Genomic DNA, 27653 nt, shown 5'->3' with positions numbered 1-27653 from the left:
CTTGGGGCGGCATTCAAAAAATAAAGTGCTCAGTCTCCATTATAAGCACACTGTGTAAATTCATTATCCGTGTCGGCGAAAAAAACCCTGAAATGTGTGTGTCATACACGAATTTGGCATGGCAACATGCCTCTGAAATGAGGTTGAAATAATAATGGAACAGTCTCCAATAAAGGAACGTCTCCATTAGTAGCACGGGACGGAGGTACATTGAAAAAATAAAGGACCGTGCTTATATTAGAGATAATACGGTATATGTACTTGGACATGGTGTTGCGCTTACCTTTGTTCTGCTCAGGGCCCACGTACATACTCTTCAACTCAGAACTTGTCACTTTCCTCATTGAATAGCAAACGGAGCAATCCAAAAACTCTGCCAGTTTTTGCGCTAGCATCATTCTTTGCTCCTCATATCTTCTCCCGACTACCATCTTCAGCCCATTCTCTTTTTCTGTGAAAGAGAGAGAGAGAGAGAGAGAGAGAGAGAGAGAGAGAGAGAGAGAGAGAGAGAGAGAGACATGCAAAAAACATAACATGAGAGATGAGAGTTTTCATGACACGTGTGTTTCTTTGTCTTCTTTCCAAGTATTCTTCTTGTCGAATAAACAATAATGTAGGTCTTCTTCTTAACCCTTTCAGGGTCACAGTTCATTTACTACGTCTGGGCACTGAGATTCAGTGAATCGGTAAAATTGTGGAGATAGCAACAAACAAATTGTCACAACCTTAGTGTTTCTCAACGGATTTTCACAATTTAGGGCTTACTGGAAATCTCCTTTCCTGCTCGTCATCTTCCACATACTTTCAGAGCATACAGCACCTCAAGGATTCCCCTAGCCTCGCCAACAGTGTCCCTACCGTGCTCCAGGTTGGCATCAAGACCACGCACAACTATTTCCTTCGGTTTGGGGCGCATACTCAACGTAGAACTACGATTCAAACTGCATCGAACTCGTGAGATCCAAGCGATTCAAACGATGTACTCACACGTCATGTTGCCTTTTCACCTCATTGGGAAATCTCCTTGAACGACTTGAAAGTCGCAAAAAATCGCCAGACAGAAAGTAAGAAAAATGTTCAGATCGAAATCGCGCGTTCAATTTATCGCCGCTCGATCATTTGTTGACCTATCGCCACACCGAAAATACCTCTGGAAAGCCGTTTCCAAGACCGTTCCAGTGAGGTATTGATCATGGCGATGCGATAATCCGTTCCAGAGTTATGGCTGTTTGTACAGTGATCTAACAGTGCGTACGGTGCGTGGACTGTACAAAAAGTACAGCGCGAGTATACTCGTCATTGCCCAGACGCGATGGGGTCTGCATGACGAGTATACTCGTCATAAACCCGGAAAGGGTTAAGTAAAGTGGGGAGGCTTCCTGCAGTTTCATATACTGTAAACGCCATATATATAACGAAGTGCTAACTCTAACGAGTTAACGAGGAGAAATCTGTCGTTAAAACAGAAATCGTTATACAGAAAATCGATACATATACTGTCCTATTGAGCGTTGAGAATGAGTGAAAATCGTTACCTTTGGTACACGTAAACTAGTCAATTTTGGGAAATCGTTATATATGCGCCTCGTTAGAATAATGGCTTTTACAGTACAGTTAAGAGAAGAGCACACGCTCTCTTCCATTAACACTGCAATACTTCAACTCATTTCATAATATTACAACGTTTCGGCAAATTGCTTTCATCAGGTTCACAATGATGTGCAAGCTCTCAAAGTCTTCTTCTTGTCGACTAAACACTAATATATATGCTGTCTACAGCATTGGGTACTACGCTCCTCGTCTCCTCGTCAACAATGTATACGTGAATCTTACCTTGCAGTTGTCGTGATAGAAGGTTTGACCAAGAACTCCGGAGTTGCTGAGCAGCAGAAACAAGCTGCTCTGCGCCACCGGCATCAGGAATACATATCTCCAGCCATTCATCAGCAACTATCCTGAAGAGGACAATGACAGAGGCATGCATGCAAAGCAAAACATGTGCACACATCACTGATGAACAAGTTCACGGTGCTTATCATTATTATGACCACAACCACAAGTGCACTCACAAGTGTACACTACCAATCTCTTCTCTACTAACACCAGCAGTGTCAAGCAAAGCATCTAGTGTGAGCACATAACGCAGTGTCTTGAATTAAAGCCTGTCTCGTATAAAAGCCTGTTTTCAATACAAGCCTGAGTTTCAAGACGCACTGACGGCATATAAGCCAGGTTTTAGTACTGACATACATAGAAATACCTGGTTTGGATAGAAGCCTGGTTTGAATAGAAGCCTAGCCATGACATCGGCTGTACGAGAACAAGCTCGGTTTTAATACGCGATATTACGGTACATGTGACCAGACCTAGTACCATGGTACTGAGGAGGAGAATCAGATTCGGCCCCGAAACTTTCCTTTGCCTCGCTGGCTGAAAATCAAGATAGGGTTCTGCTTTCTAGTACAGAACGTAGAGTACAGACTAGTGCAATCAGTCAGAACGTAGAGTACAGACTAGTTGCAATCAGAACATAGAGTAGAGACTAGTGCAATCAGTCAGAACGTAGAGTACAGACTGGTGCAATCAGAACATAGAGTATAGACTAGTTGCAGCAGTAATGAGGCTGTTCAGTGTGACATCACAGCTCTTGACAAAGGGACCAGTACTGCTGTTCAGTGTGACAGCACAGCTCTTGACAAAGGGACCAGTACTGCTGTTCAGTGTGACAGCACAGCTCTTGACAAAGGGACCAGTAACTGCCAGCTTAGAAACCATTCTAACGGTGTGCTATTTTCTGATATCTATTTCTGCTTCACGAGTTACTGCAGCTTCGGCATTCTTATCCAAAATGCGAAAATAATATTTCCAGGAGTATGGTAAAAGAACTCAGATGGTGAGCCAAGGAAAAAAATTGTAACATGGAAACTTGTGCCCACAATTTCCAAGTTACAAAGTATGGTAAAATGTTGTTCTTTTTCACTTTTTATTATCACTCTGGTCAGACAGACCAATACCAATGTCTGGTTGTCCAAAAATATTACAAGCCCTTGCAATGTACAGAGCAGACAATGGCGGCAAGAAAGTCTAAAATATGTCCCGGCTGTCCTTTGCCCACATAAAACCCACACAAAACGCACACAAAGCTGGCTTGGTCCTACAGTAAAAAAAAAAAAGAAAAAGAAAAGAGGACACTGTGATTGTTTGTCCCCAGAAGGATGTCTCCAACTGCATTGCTAAGACTGTCTACATCAATAGCAGCACAAATCCGTTGATCCCCGAGCTGCAGAGAGCGCTCAATGTCAAAGACAGAGCTTAGGATCCAGTTGTCTGATGATTGCCTAGCGGCATGAAACTCAGAGTTACAACCAACCTGAACGTCCTCCGCTGTGTCTGCTATCAACAGGAGCCCCATAAGGTAGAGTACAGAGCCCATAAGGCACAGTACAGAGCCCCATAAGGTAGAGTACAGAGCCCCATAAGATAGAGTACAGAGCCCCATAAGGCACAGTACAGAGCCCCATAAGGTAGAGTACAGAGCCCCATAAGATAGAGTACAGAGCCCCAGTAACCATAGTAACTACCTGCTGCAGTCCTGGTTTGTATCCAAGAGATGTGAAAACAGTAAAAGTGTCTGAAGAGCAGGAACCTGGATGTTATTCACAAAGTACGGCTTGTTCGTCTCAAGAAGATCCCTGGTAGAAGCAATCCATAAACATACACACGAACATACACATATGCATGCACAGGTGCACAAACATACACACATACATACACAGACACACATACACACATGCATGCACATATACACAAGCATACAAACATGTACGCACAGATACACAACACACATGCATGCACAGATGCACAAAAGACACATATGCATGCATAGGCGTACAAACATACACATATGCATGCACAGACACACAAAACAGACGACACACGTGCATGCACAGACGTACAAATCTAAAAAATCCCAAAGAACATACAGTGGCAGCTTGGAAATGCAACCCACGCTTGGGATTTGGGATTGGCTTAACGGTCTGATTAGTTTGAATGACCGTCTCAACCATACATGGCACATCACTTGACTTGAAATCATCATAGCCGTACAACCACATAACAGCCACGGTCGCAGTAGCCTGCCCAGGTGGGAGTATACCGTGGCAAGGTCAAAATCGAAAGTCCGTGGATTTGGCTGATCATGGGCTCAAACGATAGCCCAGATGCCAAGGCGCTACTGAAACAAATTTGAGGCAAATCGCGGCACGCACCCTAGAGATAAACGCATTTGTAATGCGTGTGTAGTCACTACATACATGAAAATTTGGAATAGAAAGAAATTTGTGACATTTCCATCAAACTCAGCAAAGTAGGTGTATCAGGCTTTACTTCAAAGCGATTTTAGCGAGATTTGTTGCGCTGGGATACCAAATAAATATGGCGTTGAGCTGTTCAGTCGGCAGAAAGAAATTTTACTGCTTCGTAACAAGGAGCAATCATGGGGAAGAAGAAGATTTCGTATCGCCCTAAAAAGCGATCTAGATCATTTATGGGGCAGTCTGTTGCTGCTGCTGCGCTCCCTAGTGATTCTTCAGAGTCGGAGTCGGCTGAGGATTAAGCGCCTGAAGTAGAATGACCCCCCTTGATGTGTACAGTGTACTACTTCATGCTGCTCTTCTTACGTCGTACTGACTTGCATCAGTACTTATGCATTCTTGTACATCATGACGTATTCTCTTCTGCTGAACCTGGTTTAGCCTGTCGTGCCTGCGTGCGCAAGGCACGCGATCTCTTTTGTTCCTTAGTTCTTTCTTGCTGTTTTGTGCGGAAAGGAGCGTAGTTTTGATGGCTCCTTTGCATTTGTTCTTATTCATTGTATAAACCTTCGGTATGTAATAATAATAGTCTAATTCTCCCACAAAGTGGTACCGAAACCCGGCTTAGATTAGTGTTAGTGTCGCTTGCTGAGAATGTCGTCTTCTGTCGGTCTGTCGTTGTTGAAAGCTTTTGGCGGTGGCCGGAGCGAGGACCTTGAAACTTTTCTGGCAAAATTTAAAGTTGTTGCCGAAATACAAGGATGGCAGACGAAGGAGAAGCGAGCTGAATACTTACCACTATTCTTGGACAAGGATGCTTTTACAGTATGGTCTCAGTTAGATGATTCGTCGCGGAAGGACGATACATTGATTTATGAGCAGTTGCGTTCTGCATTTGGCAGCACGAAGGAGGAAGCATATGTCAAATTTGTGCGTCGTCAGCTTAGAACTGATGAGACTGTCGATGTTTATATGGCGGATCTGCGACGACTGTTGCGGTGCAGTGGCCATACAGAGGTCAGTGAGGACCCTGTGCTAAAACAGCAGTTCCTGTCCGGATTACCTGTGGAGTTTGCCGGACAGATTCGTTTGCAGAACGCGGCGAGCTCATTGAAGATTCGCCAGTGTGCGGATCAGGTGAAGGCATTACGGTCTGCGCAACGAGTGATGCGCCAGTTTCCAAGTTCTGTATCAGCAGCTGCCAGCAGTAGTAACAAGGGATCCTCGTCTACTGCTGTTCCATCCAGTGTATTGTGTTTTCACTGCAAGCAGTCTGGGCACAAACGTAGTTTATGTCCCCAATTGAAGGGCAAGTGCTTTCACTGTAAAGAGAAGGGACACATGCTGGCGAACTGCCCCAAGCGTAGCAAGCACTTGACCAGCGCGGCCAAGTCAGGAGCTGACACTGGTGTTTGTTTAGCCGTGACTGCCACATCGTCCCCATGTAGCTTGCCACGCATTTATGTGGACGCACGGCAGAGTGAGGCTGATGATGTGCATCGGTTGTCAGCAGCTGTAGACTCCTGCTCCAGCAACTCTCTGATTGCAGCGTCAGCAGCGTCGGCCATGGACCTGCACATCATGTCTGATGCCACTCAAATTGTGGATGTTAGTGGTAAGGCAGTGCAGATACTGGGACGTGTTTGTGTTGAAGTCGAGCGTAGCGATGAAGCTGTTGAGCTGCCGCTGACGAAGGCCGACTTTCTTGTAGTCGAGCACCTGTCATCAGTCATGGCAGACATGATAATCGGCTTGAATATCATTTCGGTTCACCAAGGTGTACACTTGGAGTACAGCGACGTGGACAATGTGCTGTGTGGTGTGCGCTTTGGTCCGCAGCAATCTGATCTACCGACACTGTCGACTGCTCCAGTAGCTGCTGCCAACAAGCTGTCCCGTCATGTCGGTGTCACGCAAGACGAGAACGTTGTGCGTCTTAGTATGGACGACGGTGAAGCTGTCTTTGACCCGCAGCGTGGCTATTGGGAAGTCGAGTGGAAATGGAAAGGCGGACAGCAACCTACTTCTTCCATCGGCAGTGGACTTGGCGAGTATTCCCGTGGGAAGTTGACGCCATCGCAACAGCAGAAGTTTCATGACGAAGTCGCCATGTGGATTGACCGTGGCTTCATGGTGCCTCACGACCCTGCTATCCATGGTGAGCCAGCTGCTGTGTTGCCCCTGCTAGCGACCTGCCAAGAACACAAGACGTCGACACCGGTCAGACCATGTCTGGATTTCCGTCTTCTCAACAATCACATATTGTCTCATCCTGGCAATGACGTTCCGGTCTGTGGTGAGAAGTTGAGAGATTGGCGTTCCAAGAGTACGGAGCTGTCAGTAGTGGATATCCGGAAAGCGTACTTGAACGTCCGACTGCATCCTAGTCTGTTCCCGTATCAGACCATCGTGTGGCAGGGAAAGACTTACTGCATGGAGCGGATGGCCTTTGGTCTTAGTGTGGCGCCAAAGCTGAGGGATGCTATTGTGAAATACTCCATCCGTGAGTTTCCCGATGCTGATAACTTTATCGACGACATCATTGTTCCGTCCGAGCAATCAGAGTCTGTGTCTGCTTGCTTAGAGACCTACGGTCTGCCTATGAAGCCTGCTGTGAAGCTTCACGAAGCCACTGTCCTTGGTTTGAAGCTGTCATCTGCTAGTGACGGAGTGCGCTGGCAACGGCGCGACATCACAGACATCGAAGCACCACAGTTGGCAACCAAGCGGAATGTATTTCAGTGGTGTGGGAAGCTGACCAGCCACTACCCCGTCTGCTCATGGCTGAGACCGCTGTGTTCATGGTTGAAGCGGCTCGCATCGTTGGTTCGTGGCTGGGATGAACCGCTGCCAGAGGAGCTGACTCGGCTGTGCCAAGAAGCTATGGTGCGCGTGCTGGCGGAGGACCCAGTGCGAGGTGTTTGGAACATCCCAACTGCTGCCACCTGGAGCGTGTGGTGTGACGCTTCGGATATTGCAACCGGTGTCGCTATTGGTGTTGGTGACCAGATCGTGGAAGACCAAGCGTGGTTACGGAAGCCGAACGACCGTCGTCACATCAATATTGCAGAGCTGGATGCTGCTATCCAGGGTCTTGCACTTGCGTCCAAGTGGAATGTGCAGAATCTCGTTTTGCACACCGATTCGAAAACCGTCTATGGCTGGCTGACGTCACTGCTTGATAATTTGAAGCGTGTGAAAGTCAGCGGATTGCAGCAAGTTCTTGTTGAACGTCGTTTGCAGATCATTGAAGACCTGGTCGCTACATCGGACATGATTGTCAAAGTAGTGTGGGTTCCGTCGAAGCAGAACCTGGCGGATCAACTGACCCGTGTGCCCGAGCGGTACATGCGGTACTGGAAGCAGCAGCAGCAGCGTGAGACCGACGCATCGGCGGATAGTGTTGCCACTGTCGCTACAGCTGCCGCGATTTCGACCAGTCCTGTCCCGTTAGCTGAGATAGCTGCTGCACAGAAGAACGATCCAGTTATTGCGCGTGTCGTTGCGCAGTTGACTGCTGGTGAAGATGTCTCTGTTGATGCGTACTGCAAGGTCAAGTCTCAACTGTCCGTAGTTGATGGCGTATTGATCCGTACGGTCAAGCTTCCTGTGAATGAAGAAGTGTCTGTGCCTGTTATTCCGTCTTCTTTACATGAGCGCGTATTAGGCCCCGGTCACACCAAAACAAGCCACTTTGGGCTTGTTATCGCTGGCGCTCAGCTGGCTTGCGTGATCCCTGTGACGCGGTCACACCAGACCTTGAGTGCAAAGCTTGAATGGCTTGTTTTTCTTACCCGCCAAATTTTGAATATCTCGAAACACACCAATGTTTGCAAGAAACTGGAGAGCAGAACGTTCGCGATCTAAAACTGTACTTGTTCTAGTGTTCAGTTTTGATGAAGAAGCAAAGGAAGCCCGGATTCTGAATTGCGAAGTCGTGCTCTTTTTATTTGTTCAGTGTGCATGGACGCGATGGTTCAGGTGGTGTTTCCTGATGTCGAGCTTTCTGCCCCGCCGGTTGCCGTTATTGAACTCGGTTGCAATCCACTCTCTTCTTCGTACCCGGCTTTCTTCATGAATTCGGTCGTGAGTGTGGTGCCTTGTCTTGGCCTCAAACCACAGCTCCAACAATCTACGCAGCAGTCTAGAGGCACAGCGGCAGAAATCCATGGTCGTCGGACAAAATCCAAATCAACCGAATACAGTGTAGTTGGGGTAGACAGACTCACGGTCAAAACCAAAGGCACAGGGATAGCACGGTTCCACGGACACAAGAAAGAACATCAATATCAGTTCATCATGTCAACTAGCTACATGGTGTGCTCCGAAGGGCCAAGCGCACTCAAATTATTTTTTGAATTTCGGCTTTCAGCCGCTTGTACAAGCTGTGGCTGAAACAAGCCGGAAAAAAACGGCTGAGAGTCAGCCACGGCTGAAAGTCGCTTGTAGGACATTTTTCAGCCATTTCCATGGTAATAGTGACGTAAACAAGCGCTTGTTTCGGCTGAACGGCTGAATCGAGCTCGGTGTGACCGCGGCCTTAGTGGCTGTTCATCGTGTCACTGGCCATGCTGGATGGGAAACCATGTGGCAATTTCTGCGTTCGCATTGTTTCATGCCGAACATGTCGTCATTGTGTCAGCAGTTCGTCAAGGCGTGCGGTCAATGCCAAGCAGCGAATCCTCGTCGTGGCCCTCGTGCCCCGCCAGCGCGTGCTGTGATTCCGTCCCATCCGTGGGAAGTCGTGCAGATTGACACTTTAGAACTAGGTGGAGATGATCGATTTCACTGCGTTCTAGTGTGTGTGGATATGTTCACCAAATATGCCGAAGTCATCCCGTTACGTCACCATGATGGTGCTAGTGTGGCGCAAGCTGTTGTGTCTGTGTGCTGTCGCTGGGGACCGCCCCGTGTAATTCGATGCGATAATGGAACAGAGTTCGTTAACGTCATCGTGGAAGCCCTATTCACCAAGTTTGGTGTTACCGTATGTCATGGAGCTGTTAGGCACCCTCAATCGCAGGGAGCAGCCGAGCGGTTCAACCGCACGCTACTTACCTTGATTCGGAAAGTACTGCGAGAGTCAAGAGATTGGCGTTCTGATCTCGATCTGCTGCTACACCATTACCGAGTACGGCCGCATTCAGTAACTGGCATTTCGCCAATGAAAGCCATGTGTGGTTGGCAGCCGACCAATGTGATTGTGGAGTCTGAGCAGCCGAGCATGTCATCCAGTGCGTGGGTAGACCATTTGCAACAACGCAGCGCGCAGATCCGTGACCACATCGAGTTGGAATTGTCGAAGGAAGATCCTGTACCGAGCGATGCCTTCGAATGTCCATACAGTATCGACACACCAGTTATGCTCCGTCGCCCAACACGTCATCAGAAGTGTCTTTCGCCGTACGAAGGTGGTTGGCTTATTAAATCTGTCATTTCGCCATCTACTGTTGTCATTATTCGTACAGATGGTTCTGGCGAAAAGGTTATCAATATTGATTTATTGAAGTATGATCCTGCTGCAGATGTGTGCGCTGATGACAGCTGTGCTAGTGTGCCTGCAGATAATGATTTGGATGATTGTGTTGTGCTGCTGCCTTTGCATGAGCCTGCTGTTGTGCAGCCTGGCCCTGTTTTGCGCAACCGAGCCGATTTGCAGCAACCCGTGCGTTTTCGGTGATATTTGCCTTTGCTCAGTTTCTTGGGCTGTTTTGCAGTTTTATTTTCTCATTCTTTTTCTTTATTGTGTTGGTGTCCTTTTTTGTGGCCACCAGGGGGAGGGGTGAAGTAGAATGACCCCCCTTGATGTGTACAGTGTACTACTTCATGCTGCTCTTCTTACGTCGTACTGACTTGCATCAGTACTTATGCATTCTTGTACATCATGACGTATTCTCTTCTGCTGTACCTGGTTTAGCCTGTCGTGCCTGCGTGCGCAAGGCACGCGATCTCTTTTGTTCCTTAGTTCTTTCTTGCTGTTTTGTGCGGAAAGGAGCGTAGTTTTGATGGCTCCTTTGCATTTGTTCTTATTCATTGTATAAACCTTCGGTATGTAATAATAATAGTCTAATTCTCCCACACGCCTATGTCCGCTTTGAAGCGCAAGTTGAGTTTAGGGGCTCCTGCGTGGATGGCCGGCGGTTCCTCTTCCTCTTCTGACAGCGCCAAATCTTCATCCTCGAACCCAGACCCCGCTGCTGATAGTGACAGCGCAGACAATAACCCCTCCGCAAGTGACAATGAGAGCGAGAGCAGCGACGACAGTGGAGCTAATAAAGGATATCGTTTCCTCGATTTGGAATGTCTTCAAGCAATAGTCACTGACGCGTGTTTGTGCAAGTTGTGTGGAATTGGAAGTCTGGTCGTCAACGAGACTGCTCGCTCTGGCTTAGCAACGTTAATTTCGCTAACCTGCTCAAACGACGAATGCTCTAGAATATATGAGGCATCGGCAGCAAGAACCGGGTCCTGGCGATTTTTCAAAATGCCAATATTTGCGAAAAACCGAACCGATGTCGCTTTTTAGTCACCGCGATAAAAGCGGAAAGACGTCTTGCGATATCGCTTTGAAAGTGCTTCCCTCTTGGTGGCTTCGCTATACTTTGTTGTCATCGCAGTTGTAGTTTATCCGGCAAGCACTTGGGACGTCCAGGTAGGCGTTTTCAGCCACCATGGAGGCGTTTGCGCTCTGGGTAGCGTCTGCAAATCATGCGCTCAAAAGAGAGCGGAACAAATAATTTCTTGGCGGAACGATCCCGTCACAAATTCTTGATGGAGCACGAGCGACTAGAACATTTGGCAGCTGGATATCAAGAGATACTCCGCTGCCTGTGATAGTCCCCCGCAAGAAGAATCAGGTGAAAGTCAAGAGGTTTCGCTCAGATGACAAGCCATCAGCGGAGGCAGCGCAGACGATGAGTTTGAGAGCTCTGTGACACGAAGTGGCGACGCGGACAGCAGCGCTGAGAGTGACGAACGAGATTCAGTACTCCGTGGCGACTATTCGCAGCTGGATAAGTTGGTGAGATACGGAGACAGCCCTGAATGAACTAAACCTTACTTGATACAAGATATTTTGTGAATATAATTGTTGCAAGTATACATGCACGCTTGCGGTGCGCATGAAATTTGTCACAGTATAATGCATGTATCTACAAGCTGCTGTGCGTAGGAGAGCAAGACATGCTTGGTGGATGTATCTGGCTTGGCCCAGCATGCATATCTAGTCTTGTACTAAATTGCAGATTCCTCCCAGCCATGTAAAACGTCAGTTGCTTGGCTTCTTTCTGTCTCACAAGTCTGCATACAACACCAGACGTGCACATGACAGAGATTGAGTTTTCAAGTAACATTGCAGCAAGTGCAGGCAACAATGTTACTATAATATCAACTAGAGTACTCTGTGCTTCCCTGAAGACCTATAAATATGCTAAATTATTCTCAGTCACTCCATTAGAGCTAGCTGTAACTGCGTTCCGTTTTGCCTTTTTTGCTGACCATTTTTGTTGACCGTCACCCATCATTTCGGGCGTTCTTTTTACCATCTTGGAAGGTGCCCAGAGCTCCAAAAATTGGCCCATAGATCACTCATTTAGTGGACAGTTCAAAGCCATCAAAAACTCATTTTCGCCAATTATCACCTTTTTGCTGCCCATGCCTCATATAAATATCCTCTTGTCCCTAAATCAAACCAGTATTTCTTTGACTGTAGTAGACGTAGCGTGCTAGCCGCTAGATCCATCGGCAGAGGTCACCATGGTTTCAAGAAGTTTTGCAGCATGATGAATCTACCGCCACCTATATCGAAGGCAGCTTTTCACCGCCACCAGAAGTCTCTGGCCGAAAATAGCCGAAAATAAATATGCGCCAAATATTTGTTGACATACAGTAGTTGAACAGTGAAGTGCTGTTGTCACGAACAATAATTTTACTGAACAATAATTTTACTAAACAATAATTTTACTGTATTGAGCATTATGTTGGATAGCTGCTTCGCTTTCACTCCTGCTGCAGGAAAATGACAACACGGGTGACTGACAACCATGCACAAGAACCAGCACCACAGCATCATTTATTTTGTTGGCAGATTTCCATCTGTGTTTTTTGCCTTTGTTTTTACTGAAAGCTCGAAAGGCTAGCTACAACAAGGGTATGCTGACTCAAAACCTCAAAGTTGGACCCTAAGCACCCTTTTCACGTGCTCTGCACCATCTCCTCTTTTCTCTTCAACTCCTTCTAGCAACCAGGAAACCAGGAAACCAGGAAAGCGGATACTTAGTGAGCGGTACTTACACATACGCAAGTAAAGAATGGCTTTTTGCCACCTTGGCTGCCTGGCGCGAGGATATGCTTGCTGGTGCCGTAGGAAGATCTCTTTTAGCATCAACTTCATCCAGCTAGAAGACATGAAAATAAACAGAATAAGACGGAAAATTCCAAGACTAAGTGAGAGGCTTTTCAGCCCAATTTTTCAAGTACAATTGAACCCTAAAAAATTCCCCAAAGTGTGAGGGTAAAAGGGCATGGCTAGTGTGAGGGCAAAAGGGCATAGCTATTCTTTACGTAAGAATACATGCCCGTATTATCTCCATAATAAGCCCTGGGCTTATATTTTTCCAACCAGTCCAGACCCCGGGCGTATATTAGAGACTGCGCTTCTACTAGAAACTGAGCTTATCATTTTTCAAGCATCTGGTGCACGTACACTGGTTATTTGTTTATTATACCAGTAGCACAAACTTCTCCAGCAGGTATCGTGACTGCAGTTTTGTACTTCCTGGTACGCTCAATCTGTACTTTTATCATCTCGCGAATCATGGTCGTGCACCACAGCATACTGCGTGACGTCAAACATAATATGGACATGATCCATACACTCGGATGTAGAGACAATGATTGATTTACAGTAAAGAAAAGGACCAAGGAACTACCGCTATAATGTCCACTAACACCACCAGTTACTTGACAATCAGCTCATGCGATACCATTGCACAAAACTGACCGACAGTACTGACGTTCTACAACTAACTGGCTATTAGCTCTTGCACGTCTTGGGTGCGCACTCCAACAGCAAATTAGTGGACATTATACCGGATTTGTACTTCCTTGGTTCTTTTCTTTACTATAAATGATCCATACAGTTCTCCATTATAAGCCCTGCGCTTATTCTGGAGACTGCGCTTGTATATATGTTGGACTCAGTAGAGCGTCCAGCCCCTATATGATGTCCAACCCCTATATAGAGTCCATTGGTCCAAAATCCACTGTACAGAGTCCAAACTTGGAATCAACTGTGAGCTCAAAGTTTTGATGGACATCACTCCCTGTATGGAGTCCAGCCAATTGGCTTCACCCCTATATAGAGTCCATTGGTCCAAAATCAACTGTACGGAGTCCAAACTTTGAAATCAACTATAAAGAGTCTTTATGTGGACAACACTCCCTGTATAAAGTCCAGCCAATTAGGCATCCCCTATCGAGTTCGAAATTAGACATAGGATCTGCTGTAAGCAGCGAATATTAACCAGAAAACGGACTCTCCCTTTATTCCTTTTCATCATTCACTTCTCAAGATAAATAAAATTAATATGTATTGAGGCGCCACTTCATTACATGAAAAACCCTACAAACACCATCCTCAAATCAAGTGGTCTCTTCGCAGACGCTGCAAATTACAATATCTCAATCATGTAGTGTTGCCAAATTATTGTGCACGCACACACACACACACACAACGCCAAGAAAATACCTAGAAAAAAACCAAGAATCGAAAGAGAATAATGGAGAGCCCAGGATTAATTATTTGTTTTCAAATTATTGTGCGCGCGCGCGTGCGCACACACACACACACAAACTTATACAACGCCAAGAAAACACCAAGAAAAGAATAGAGACACAATACACACGCAACTCCAACAGCCATGCAAACGTCCACCCATTTACATGTAAAGTCAAGAGGGATAACAAATAATTATACGAAACGAATGCATACGGGGACGGGTACACGCACGTTTACATACACGTAGTAGTGTAAGAGAGTAACATAGTGCAGTGGTCAGCATAATACTAGCACATGCTGAGAGTGCAATAGCAAGCTTCACCATTGCTCTTGGCCATGCAAATGTTCAGCAGCACTCAGTTCCGCAAGCTTCTGAAGATCAGCACACCTGCAACAAATAGATAGCACAAGGATACGCTTGTTACCGTAATGATGCATGGGAGCACACAACTACTAAGTTCTCAACGAATGTGATGCTCAAAGAAAATCAATCCACTCAAAGACCTGTGAACAGGTGACGGTGGGGACAATAATCTATTAGTAATACGAGGAATAAGATCGTTTGTGCACACTCAAGACGCACAGACACACCAACATACATGTAGTGTGCACAGTGTTTCACTTCACTGCAACTAAATTGAAATGAGATGATTTGAACAATCTGTACAGCGTTGCTGTCAGTCAGTCTTCCCCAAGATGGAAATGCAATGATTTGTTGTCACGAGGCAGTTTCACTGACACAATGTCATGTTCGTGACATCAAAACGGTTACTTCAGGGAATACGAGTATTAGCTTGAGAAGCTTTTTCTTGTCATTGGCATACAAGCAATCCTCTAGTCCTACTACTACTAGTACACTGGCACTGCGTTTGTCGATCCCATTGTATTTGACATCATACTACAAGAAGAGTGTCGTAGAGTTCACATAATTATCACAGAGATAAAAATACATTTCTCATGAAATAAAATAATAATTGATGATAGCTAGACGATCATCATACGATTGATGCAAAGTCCTTGCAGTCCTTGAGGACTATTACGAAGTGGTTGATTACTTTTAGGGCATTCATTCAAGCAACATCATACAAACGCGATACGCTCCTTGAAAATGGAAAAAAATTCAAGCATAACGACAGAACAGCAGACCAATCGAAACGAGTAAAAGCTTCCTTACCTCAGTCATCGTCCTGCCATGTAGTTGGACAGCCTTTTGACACGGTGGTACAGGCAGCTCTTGTCCAGTCAAACAGGGGTATCCTTGTGGCGTCGAACGAAAGAGAGTGTCAGTGTATCTGACTCGTCAGATTGGAACTGTGCTGAACTATTCTCTTTCTCCGCTTTCTGCTTTCATCCCTCGCTCTGATGAAACCGTTCAAACGTCTTACTGGCAGCAATGGCCAGCCAAACAGGGGATCCTTGTGGCGTCGAACGAAAGAGAGCGTCAATGTACCTGACTCGTCAGATTTGAATGACTTTTCTCGTTCTGCAATTTCTGCTTTCATCCCGCGCACTGATGAAACGTCTTCAGAGAACCACAAGACGCTTTCCAGATTTGATTTTGAACGTATCCTTATCCTCCTTGGTTACCTCGAGACAGATTACTGTCAGCAACTGCACAGCAGAACTGGCAGCCATGGCCATATGGCTGAAGTGAAGAAAGGAATACGCTGCCACGAGGCAAGCAAAACTGAAAATGTGTTTGTTCTCTTTCGGGCACAACACACAGGACGGCGTGACTGGATAAACTGGACTTCTGGACTGTGAATAGGGGACTTGTAGAAAAAGTGTACTCCTTATAGGGGATTGCGCGGCAGGATGAAGCTGATCAAAACTGAGTGGACTCCTGGACTCTGTATAGTGGATTTTGGACCAATGGACTCTATATAGGGTGCTGGACATCATATAGTGCATGGACTCTATACTGAGTCCTACATATATTCGAAGCCCTCTTTGAGTGCGCCTCATAATAGAAACTGGGCTTTCAAGTCGTTCAATTTTCATGTCACAAGCCCTGGAATCAGATCGTAATCGATTCATCCAATTCACATAGGGTGCTGAGAATAGCCAGTGGTAATTCTGGTTCACCTAGGCAACGCAGTGGCGGGAAATGATGACACGTGTTGGAAAATCGTCATTGCCTGTTTCGGGTACTTTCCGTTTTAGTTGTTGAAAAGGAATCCACTTATTGTTCCTCACGCAGTTTCTCTTTATCATAGACGATGGCACACACGCATGGCCAAGGCCAATCAAGGAGGAGGTGAGGGCGATTATAGCCAGCCATGGCAGGATGGGTGGGGAGGCTGGGCGCCTGACGCCTGGAGCACATATGCAGGTGCACAAGTTGGTGACACTGAAGAACGGGATTCATACAGCTAAACGTAACGTTGCATTTTCAGCCGGTTTTCCTTTTCCATGTGAAGAACAACGCCAGCTCTGGCGCTGGTTGCGTGCATGCAAGACATTATCCGTCATTCACAATTTTCGTTTGTACCCTGTTTCTTTGTCGATTTTTGACAGTTGATGGCTCTAAAATATTATTTAGATCTGACCAAGACCAGGCCATACTTTCCACGTTAGCCCACTTTCGCCCATCTCCTCATGTGAAATGCACTTCGAAGTACAACACCTCAGCCAGGTGGAATGAAGAAAAAACACGTCTGGACAAATTACGATCGGCAAACATGTTCCTCGAAGATCAAAATTGTGATATTGCCCTTAGTACAAAGGACCCTTCGGAATTCCCCTAATTTCCAGACCCCAGATCTTTGCCTGGATGCATAGTACATTATCTTGCAATGAGCCATGGGTCATGTCACTCATGTGCCAACGGCATGCCCAAAAGGCCAGCCACACTTTTGTACAAATTCCTTTTTCCCCACTCTTACCTCAGATGGCACAAGAAGATTTGGTTGAGTGGAGAACACCGATGTTGGGTGAAGCAATACAAACTGTTTGGACTGCAAAGACAAACGACAAACAACGAAGCCAATACAGGCATCCACAACAGGATACAGTATACAGGTTTTAAACAGCTATAATTCAATATACCTCTTTATACCTCTTTTGTAATACACAGAACCTCATCAAGTATGGACAAGTACTAACCAGTGAGCAGTGCAGTCAACACTGCAAAGCCATGCTGTACATAAGTGCAGTCAACACAGCAAAGCCATGCTGTACATAAGTGCAGTCAACACTGCAGAGCCATGCTGTACATAAGTGCACTCAACACTGCAGAGCCATGCTTTACATAAGTGCACTCAACACTGCAGAGCCATGCTGTACATAAGTGCACTCAACACTGCAAAGCCATGCTGTACATAAGTGCACTCAACACTGCAAAGCCATGCTGTACATAAGTGCAGTCAACACTGCAAAGCCATGCTGTGCATAAGTGCAGTCAACATTGCAGAGCCATGCTGTACATAAGTGCAGTCAACATTACAGAGCCATGCTGTACATAAGTGCAGTCAACACTGCAAAGCCATGCTGTACATAAGTGCAGTCAACACAGCAAAGCCATGCTGTACATAAGTGCACTCAACACTGCAGAGCCATGCTGTACATAAGTGCAGTCAACACAGCAAAGCCATGCTGTACATAAGTGCAGTCAACACAGCAAAGCCATGCTGTACATAAGTGCACTGAACACTGCAGAGCCATGCTGTACATAAGTGCAGTCAACACAGCAAAGCCATGCTGTACATAAGTGCACTCAACACTGCAAAGCCATGCTGTACATAAGTGCAGTCAACACTGCAAAGCCATGCTGTACATAAGTGCAGTCAACACAGCAAAGCCATGCTGTACATAAGTGCACTCAACACTGCAAAGCCATGCTGTACATAAGTGCAGTCAACACTGCAAAGCCATGCTGTACATAAGTGCAGTCAACATTGCAGAGCCATGCTGTACATAAGTGCACTCAACATTACAGAGCCATGCTGTACATAAGTGCAGTCAACACTGCAAAGCCATGCTGTACATAAGTGCAGTCAACACAGCAAAGCCATGCTGTACATAAGTGCACTCAACACAGCAAAGCCATGCTGTACATAAGTGCAGTCAACACTGCAGAGCCATGCTGTACATAAGTGCACTCAACACTGCAGAGCCATGCTTTACATAAGTGCACTCAACACTGCAGAGCCATGCTGTACATAAGTGCACTCAACACTGCAAAGCCATGCTGTACATAAGTGCACTCAACACTGCAAAGCCATGCTGTACATAAGTGCACTCAACACTGCAAAGCCATGCTGTACATAAGTGCAGTCAACACAGCAAAGCCATGCTGTACATAAGTGCACTCAACACAGCAAAGCCATGCTGTACATAAGTGCAGTCAACACTGCAGAGCCATGCTGTACATAAGTGCACTCAACACTGCAGAGCCATGCTTTACATAAGTGCACTCAACACTGCAGAGCCATGCTGTACATAAGTGCACTCAACACTGCAAAGCCATGCTGTACATAAGTGCACTCAACACTGCAAAGCCATGCTGTACATAAGTGCACTCAACACTGCAAAGCCATGCTGTACATAAGTGCACTCAACACTGCAAAGCCATGCTGTACATAAGTGCACTCAACACTGCAAAGCCATGCTGTACATAAGTGCAGTCAACACTGCAAAGCCATGCTGTGCATAAGTGCAGTCAACATTGCAGAGCCATGCTGTACATAAGTGCAGTCAACATTACAGAGCCATGCTGTACATAAGTGCAGTCAACACTGCAAAGCCATGCTGTACATAAGTGCAGTCAACACAGCAAAGCCATGCTGTACATAAGTGCACTCAACACTGCAGAGCCATGCTGTACATAAGTGCAGTCAACACAGCAAAGCCATGCTGTACATAAGTGCAGTCAACACAGCAAAGCCATGCTGTACATAAGTGCACTGAACACTGCAGAGCCATGCTGTACATAAGTGCAGTCAACACAGCAAAGCCATGCTGTACATAAGTGCACTCAACACTGCAAAGCCATGCTGTACATAAGTGCAGTCAACACTGCAAAGCCATGCTGTACATAAGTGCAGTCAACACAGCAAAGCCATGCTGTACATAAGTGCACTCAACACTGCAAAGCCATGCTGTACATAAGTGCAGTCAACACTGCAAAGCCATGCTGTACATAAGTGCAGTCAACATTGCAGAGCCATGCTGTACATAAGTGCACTCAACATTACAGAGCCATGCTGTACATAAGTGCAGTCAACACTGCAAAGCCATGCTGTACATAAGTGCAGTCAACACAGCAAAGCCATGCTGTACATAAGTGCACTCAACACAGCAAAGCCATGCTGTACATAAGTGCAGTCAACACTGCAGAGCCATGCTGTACATAAGTGCACTCAACACTGCAGAGCCATGCTTTACATAAGTGCACTCAACACTGCAGAGCCATGCTGTACATAAGTGCACTCAACACTGCAAAGCCATGCTGTACATAAGTGCACTCAACACTGCAAAGCCATGCTGTACATAAGTGCACTCAACACTGCAAAGCCATGCTGTACATAAGTGCAGTCAACACTGCAAAGCCATGCTGTACATAAGTGCAGTCAACACTGCAAAGCCATGCTGTACATAAGTGCAGTCAACACTGCAAAGCCATGCTGTACATAAGTGCAGTCAACACTGCAAAGCCATGCTGTACATAAGTGCAGTCAACACTGCAAAGCCATGCTGTACATAAGTGCACTCAACACTGCAAAGCCATGCTGTACATAAGTGCACTCAACACTGCAAAGCCATGCTGTACATAAGTGCAGTCAACACTGCAAAGCCATGCTGTACATAAGTGCAGTCAACACTGCAAAGCCATGCTGTACATAAGTGCACTCAACACTGCAAAGCCATGCTGTACATAAGTGCACTCAACACTGCAAAGCCATGCTGTACATACCGTACTTCCGCACATGTAGGCGCATGGGCTTATAAGTGAAAATTTGCTGCAAAAAAGATTTTTTGTTGTGTAAACATGTCCGGGTACAAGTGCATGCGCTTCATTTTCCAGAAAAATTAGAAGTCTTGAACGCGTGCTTGAAAGTTGTAGTTTTCATTTGCTTGACGGGCATGCCGTCCAGAAAGTCGTATTCCCTGGAAAAGAAGCTTCCGGTACTGAAGCGCTACCATGAGCTGGAGAAAAATTGCTCTGCAACATCTCGTGAATTTTCGATTTCTCGCCGTGTGATAGAACGTTGGGTGAAGCAGGAAGACAGTATTCGCCATGAGAATCGTCGTGCGAAAAAGCATGGCAATAGAGAGGTTCCGCACTACGTAAAGTTGAGCAACTTTACGTTAGTGGGCGGGAAACCCCGTGAATTCGCGAGTTTGCACTCCACTTACGGAAAGTTGTCTGCGGAGAGTACGTAGATAGGGCTCTGGTAAAGTAGCTGGTCCGTAAGTGGATTGAGGTACAAATTTATGACTCTCTTCCCAGGTCAATCTGGTCAGTACACTGCCGCACTCGGAGTTGCCCAGGGCAGCTACGTGATTTGAAAACTCCGTATGGCGGAACCCAGATGCGCATGCAGTTTACGTGAGACTTTCCGTAGATCGACTACGTTTTTTACTAACGTAATTACGTTATGCGGAACCTCTCTAATACTGGCAGGAAACGGAGGAGGATCCCGCGTGCTGAGAACGCCTGCCACTTTCCCGACATGGAAGACTTGCTGGCGTCTTGGATAAGGGAGAAGCGCGAATCGTCGCTGGCAGTGCATGTGAAAGCTATCCGAACTGAAGCGAACAAAATATTTCGTGATCTGTATGGCGAGGACCAGCGTCCTTTCAGTGCTTCTACAGGGTGGTTGTCACGATTTCTCCGTCGTCATAAGCTCGTCTCCCGTCGCGTCACATCAGTTGGTCAGCTAATGCCATCGAACGTGCCAACGAGTGCGAAGACCTTCATCAAAGATGTCAGCAATGCAATCAGCACAGGTAACATGGACGAAAGGCCATTTTGGTTCGATATGCCGTCCAATGAGACCTACGATTTCGAAGGTGTGAAAACCGTCAAGTCCAAGACAACTGGGTACGAAAAACTTCACTTTACGGTTGTGCTCACTGCACTTGCAAGCGGAACGAAACTCAAACCGATGTTAATCTTCAAGGGTCTCAAAAATGTGCCGAGGGGAGATTTCCCCCGTGATTGTTTTGTCGCGGTGTCGAAGGGAGGCAGCATGACTACGGACCTGATGAAGTTATGGATCCGGAACGTGTGCCCGACGGTGTGGCAGAGCAGGCCTGTCTCTATCTTCCGAACACCAGCAGTCCTTGTCATGGACCGCCACCGCAGTCACTCTCATGAGCCGACTGTGGATGACCTGAAGACTCGCCACAATACGTCCACTGAGCTCATTCCGGGTGGCATGACATGTGTTCTTCAGCCGTGTGATGTGTCATGGAATCGCTCTATGAAGTCAAACGTGCGCCAGCAGTGGGATGAGTGGCTGGAGAAGGGACAGGGGTAGTTCACCAGATCAGGGAAGAGGAAACGTGCTCGGTATGACACCGTCGCGATGTGGGTGGTCAAGGCCTGGGATGGGGTACCCCAGGAAATGATTGCAGTGTCATTTGTCAAGTGCGGAATTTCCGCCAATGGTGGTGTGGATGACCTGCATTCGGCACTGCAGTAGTAAGTGCGTGATGGCGAACTCCCCGACGACGTATCCGCCGATGACAGTGAAATAGACACCGGCAGGAACAACGACAACAGCAGCATGAGCGGAGATGAACTAGTGCTGCTGAGTGGTAGAGAGTCTGACCACAATGAAGCTGTTGGCAGCGACGAGTCTGGTGGTGAGGAGTTCGAGTCTGGCAGTGCCCATTCCGCTGAAGACAGTGAAGAGTCTGGTGGTGACAACTTTGATTGGTTTTGAGTTGTGGCAGTGTTCATGATGAACCGCCAGTTGACATGTTTTATGCAATGTTCTATTCAGTGGAAATAAAGCATTTCCTGTGTTCTATACCATTGTGCTACCACAATGAACTCCTGAGTGTTTCATCAATTGTGTTCACATATAAGCCCATGCGCTTACATTTGGGGGGGGGGGGGGGGGGCTTATATCCGGATATAAGCCCGTGCGCTTATATGTGCGGAAGTACGGTAAGTGCTGCAAAGCCATGCTGTACATAAGTGCAGTCAACATTGCAAAGCCATGCTGTACATAAGTGCAGTTTTTTTTTATTTTATACGAAAGTCAGGAAAACCGCGAGCTGCCATGTAGGGAGCAACACACTCTGCCATGTAGGGAGCAACACACTCTGCCATGTAGGGAGCAACACACTCTTGCCCTACTATCGCCGAAGTCGCACCAACTTCTTCACATTGAAAGTCCCCCCCCCCCATGAGGAGGTGAGGAAAAGGGGAAATGAATAGTAGTGAGGAACGAGGACAATGGGCAGATGGTCGTGAGAGAAGCAGAGTGAAAGATAACGTCACATTGTGGTAAGGGGGGGGGAGGATGCTAGTGAGGCGCTGGTCTAAACCGTTTCATAGGGCGTCGGTGGCTGCTTGCCAGTTCAGGTGCAGCAGATACTTGTTGCATTTTTCCTTGAAGGATTGGAGCTGTCTGGGTTGCAGCCATGCTGGTAGAATGGTCGCTGGTAGGCTGTTCCACAAGGGAATAATGCAGTCTGGGTAGGAACCCTGGAGGCTGCTACGAATGCACACAGGCAGCGTCGACTTGAGCTGGAGCGGATGGCATTGGGCAGTCTCCGTGGCTAACCTAGTGGATCGACCACCCACTGGGCGGGGGTTGGCTGGAGGTGGGAGGATGGGCTTCAGGGGACTTGTTGTTGGAAGGTAGGACAGCTTGAAAGTGAACGAAAGCGCAGCAACCAGTCGGCGGTGTTTCAGGCTAGGGAGCCAGGCGCCTGGGCCAATCACCTTCAGTGCCTTGAGCTGTATTTTGTCCAGCCTGGAAGTGCATGACCCCATCCACACCAGGCAGCAGTATTCCATTGTTGGCCGCACGAAGCCTTTGTAGACTGCCGTGCGGCCGCTAGAGTCCAACAAGGGTGCAACCTTTCTCAGGAAGTGTAGGCGTTGGGCAGCCTTTGAGGCCACGGACCGGAGGTGTGCTGAGTAGGACAGTTGCGAGTCAAATGCTATGCCCAGAAGTTTAAAATTATTTCCTTCTCTTCAGGTGCAGTCAACACTGAAAAGCCATGCTGTACATAAGTGCACTCAACACAGCAGGGCTTTGCTGTACATTTACGTGTAGTCGACACTGCAGAGCCTTACAGTACAAAGCTGCAGTGGAGACAGCATGCTAAAATGTCTCCACTCTGAAGTTGCCAAGGCTAAGGCTAAACAAGTGATGTCATTCTGACAAAGTAATCCATGACAATGTTAACCAGTCATGCCATTCTGACAAGTCAATCCATGACTGAATGTTAACTGACCTTGGAATGAAATACGTGATCTGAATCTCGTTTCCAGTTGTTGAACTCATCAGCCACTGCCAGATTAGGGTAAAGGCCACTAAATCAGCAAAGCATAGCCACAGCAAAAGCACCAGAAGACAAACATGAACGTTTTCTACAGAACGGGCAGGTGTGAGGATAGGCAAGATGGATGGGGAAAGGTTCGAGAGATGGCAGGGTGTGGAGGGGCGGGGAGAATGGGGGGGGGGGGGGATGGGGCAGAGAGCGTGGGGAAAGGGTACATAACTCTACAAGTCACAAGAGATGGGAAGTGGCAGTAAAGTAAGGTTATGTGATCATTTGCATCGTAAGAAGTTTACAGTAACACTAGAGAGTTGCAGTGGAACATTTTACCGTCTCTACTCCATGAGTGTTCTATGTCAATCATCTCTTTGTGGACACTGCGAAACATCACCACTTACTGGATATGTTCAGTTCTCGATGGCTGAGCGAAGCGAAAGAAACGAGAAATCTAGTTCTCTGTTAATATTTTTTGCACATGCGTATGGAACGGGTACGAGGGCAGTGTGCTGTGGTTGAAAGTGCTGTTGCTGTGATTCTGCAGATCATTTGTTTTTCTTCTTGCCAAGTGTGCAGCTGCCCAAAAAAATTCTCTGTCATAGTCGTCGTGTAGATCGGCCTGGTGCTGTTCTTTCCTGTTGCCAACATGAGTGGTCGTAAAGTAAAAGCTGTGAACTCTGGTCGGGGTAGAGGTAGAAGCAAGAGAGGAGGCGCTTGTGCCTCAGCTGTATTTGAGTTTCCTGACTCCGATAAGTTCGGAACCACGTCGTTGTCATCAGAGTACGAAACGGCAGTGGAACACCGGGCCTCGGCACCCCCAACTGCAGCTTCATAAACAAGCTAGCGCTGCTGCGTCCAAGGCAGCCACGGATTTCGATAGCGAGCAAGAGCTCTTAGGCATGAAGATCCGAATGCTGGAAAGAGGCATGGAAAGGCTAGCAGAACGAGGCAGGTCGTTGAAAAGAAGACGAGTGGGAAACTCCCCCGACGAAAGATCATCATCGTCCTCGTCTTCGTCCTCCTCAGAGTCGAGCTCAAGATCCCGCTCGCCGAGGCAAAAAAGGAAGTCTGGAACGCCCACGGAGCTGAACTGGAAGACGACCAGTTATGCAAAGCAGTTTGCATTGAACGAGGAACTGTTAGACGTCATTGCCTCAATGAAGTCGAAGTCAAAGAGAAGAAGGAGAAGGGCAGCGAAAAAAAGGTGAGCGTGTACTAAGAGAGAGGCAGGAGCGGCTTGTTGCTGAAAACCATGGCCACCAGGTGGCGGCTACTTTCCAAGGAGGCAACCTGCTCATGGACCTGGTTACAGGCTCCAAAAAGCAGAAGCGGCTCCAGGCCGCAATCCAAGCAGAAGGGGTAAAAAAGAAAGTGGCAGGAGGTGTGCGTAGCCTAGGTGCGGTCAATGTTAATGTTCAGGCAGGGCAGGGCAGGGGGTGGGGATCCCACCTCGTCCACATCCAGGTCCCATTCAGCATATGCCAGGTAACTTTCGGCCCCCTCCGGTGTGCCACAGATGTGGGCAGCCAGGGCATTTTGTCAAAGTCTGCACGCAGCAGCCGACTGCCGCTGGCCAGCAAAATCGGCGGCCAATGTAACAATGATACGATCACGTCGTGGAGGAGTGCAGCAATATTCGACATCATAGCTATGTTATATATTTTATACGTTGATTGATATAATATCTCAGTGTGGCTAGTTCTAGACTGATGTCGTATTGCGTCCGATGTCATAAATTGTGAATACAATACAACCCTCCAGAGTTTATATGAACATTTACTGCGGAAGTTCTGCGTGTCTTTGCGTGCTGTATGTTATATCTACAGGTAGCACCGGGTGCTACGCTAGGCTGTTGGGATCCTGGATCCGAAGTGCCGGGCACCAGGTGCCATGTTCAGGGCTGCCAAATAATTTTCGCCCAAAATCGGACAGCCTTCACCGCCGAGGCTGGCCACAGGGTGCGAATTTTTCTTCTCAGCAAACTTTTCCAGAGAATTCAAAAATTGCCGAAAATACCATGAAAATTCGCTTCGTTACCATGGTAACCGATATAGTACCTCGAAGTTGTCATGGATTTTGTAATGCATGATGTGATCACACACTGTACAGACTAGTTTACATGCCATCCAGGTACAGGGTATGAAAAGTGAAAATACAGGACTTCTCCATAGGAAAGTACTGATCCGTGGCATTTTTGGCTGCTTTTCGGACGTTTCCTTTTTCGGACCGGTTTTCGGAAAAGCCTACAAAAAACGGACACTGTCCGAAAAATCGGACAGTTTGGCAGCACTGCATGTTGTTGACGCTGCTGTGGCTGCTGGTGAGGGGTAGTGATCTACCCGTTGAGACGTGAACTGCCGCCGAGGGGTATAAGAGAGACGGGGACAGCGCAAGTCAGGACTAACCAAAGTATTCGGCGACCTCAACCGATTTTCCTGCTCCTATCATGAATAAGGTTCTAAACTCGGCTATGCTTTGTGTGTCGTGTGCAGTAGGTCTGCATTCACCGCATGTTCAAATGGCTGCTTTGTGTGATAGAGCTGGGTTTGCATGCTGATGCTCGTGCAAACAAATTTGGAGCAGAGAAATGTTCATTTCTTGTTGGCTGAGCGAAGCGAAAGAAACGAGAAATCTAGTTCTCTGTTAATATTTTTTGCACGTGCGTATGGAACGGGTACGAGGGCAGTGTGCTGTGGCTGAAAGTGCTGTTGCTGTGATTCTGCAGATCATTGTTTTTCTTCTTGCCAAGTGTGCAGCTGCACACCCACCCACCCACCCCGGTCAACTGTCTTCTAAGTGTGCGCTGCCGTTATCCGCTGTAGTGTGCGCTGCCATTATCCGCTGTAGTGTGCGCTGCCGTTATCCGCTGTAGTGTGCGCTGCCGTTATCCGCTGTAGTGTGCGCTGCCATTATCCGCTGTAGTGTGCGCTGCCGTTATCCGCTGTAGTGTGCGCTGCAGACTGTAGTCCTGTGACTCATGATGCTCTGGTCTATATGCCTATAACTCTTCGCTTGGCGAGTTTTTGTGCTTCAAAAACGAAGTAGTAAAGCATGGTTCCTGCAGCCTAGCAAATGCTGAAGCTGCCATTGCCTTAGTTTTCTGCCATAATCTTATGCACTGCTGACAATAAGTTCAGGCTACAGTACTGGCTTACTTCCAAGGCGCATGGCGCCATTATCTAGCGATGGCAAGAAGTCTTGTGCAGTAGGTCTGCATTCACCGCATGTTCAAATGGCTGCTGTGTGTGATGGAGCTGGGTTTGCATGCTGATGCTCGTGCAAACAAATTTGGAGCAGAGAATGCCTTTTATTGTTCAATGGTCAAGACAAAGGCAGAGGTGACCTACACGTACTTTTAAAGACAAGACACGGCACTTTATTGTCATATTAAAGTTAAAATACACTTGGCACTATGGAGGAGAGTCCAAGATCATAACAAAGAGCAGTATGCTGAGCCAACCACTGATCACTGACCACTGACCTGCAGAGAATGACTTTAATCACATTGATTTCCAGCAAGCTTAGAGACCCTTCTTGGCCAACCATACGCTTCAGTAGAAACACACATAGTCAAACACACGCATAAACACACACATGTCTCAAACTAAACACACGTGGTGGTATCAAAGCAACACATCACCCTGATCAAGGATATCACCCCGATAATGGATAAATAGTTTTCACAGAAGGTAATATTACATACCGTATTTCCTTGAACAGCCGCCGCGGCCTGTATTCAAAACTAGCAAAACGGGTGCGGCCCTGAAAAATAGTTGTACGTCACAATGTGCGTGCTGTATGGGTAGAGTTCACATGCGATGTGCACTGCTGAACCGTTGTTGTCCAGCTACGCTGTAGGCTAGTGCATCTTCTTTTCTTTTCCTGTTGCACTGCAAAGAATATCATGGCGAGGGAGCTTGAGGCTGGACTAGCAAGTTAGTTGCATGTTCAGCAGCAGTAGTCCCTCATGCCGACGAGGATGAAGTAGTAGAGCTTCAAGAAGACGTCGACGCTGACAATTTTTGATGCAATAATAGAAAAGGACGCGCAAGTTTTGTTCTCTCCCGTGTGATTTCTCTTTCTGCGTTCGTTTCTTTCAC

The 27653-nt window shown here is 47.1% G+C and overlaps 1 protein-coding gene and 1 long non-coding RNA gene across 5 annotated transcripts in view; both read right to left on the bottom strand.

Moving 5' to 3' along the window:
• LOC135816236 (probable ATP-dependent RNA helicase DHX34) overlaps nucleotides 1-27653 on the bottom strand; it is a gene marked incomplete at its 5' end in the record, with an annotated part of 109924 nt that overhangs the window by 24882 nt on the left and 57389 nt on the right. For all 4 annotated transcript variants that reach the window (XM_065329646.1, XM_065329648.1, XM_065329645.1 and 1 more), the window contains 7 exon segments: nucleotides 284-451; nucleotides 1834-1955; nucleotides 3582-3692; nucleotides 12606-12709; nucleotides 16977-17048; nucleotides 23512-23590; nucleotides 27035-27102. In XM_065329646.1, coding sequence (XP_065185718.1) covers nucleotides 284-451; nucleotides 1834-1955; nucleotides 3582-3692; nucleotides 12606-12709; nucleotides 16977-17048; nucleotides 23512-23590; nucleotides 27035-27102 — 724 coding nt within the window.
• LOC135816238 (uncharacterized) lies at nucleotides 14243-15995 on the bottom strand. Its single transcript, XR_010553361.1, has 2 exons — nucleotides 15266-15995; nucleotides 14243-14479 (listed from the first exon to the last, which is right to left on the bottom strand). It is a non-coding gene; the product is annotated as an uncharacterized LOC135816238 (long non-coding RNA).

The sequence above is a fragment of the Sycon ciliatum genome, chromosome 4 (assembly GCF_964019385.1).
Source record: "Sycon ciliatum chromosome 4, ocSycCili1.1, whole genome shotgun sequence".
Classification (NCBI taxonomy): Eukaryota; Metazoa; Porifera; class Calcarea; order Leucosolenida; family Sycettidae; genus Sycon; species Sycon ciliatum.
Note: the sequence above shows the minus strand (reverse complement) of the source record. Positions and strands in the feature narration are given on the sequence as shown.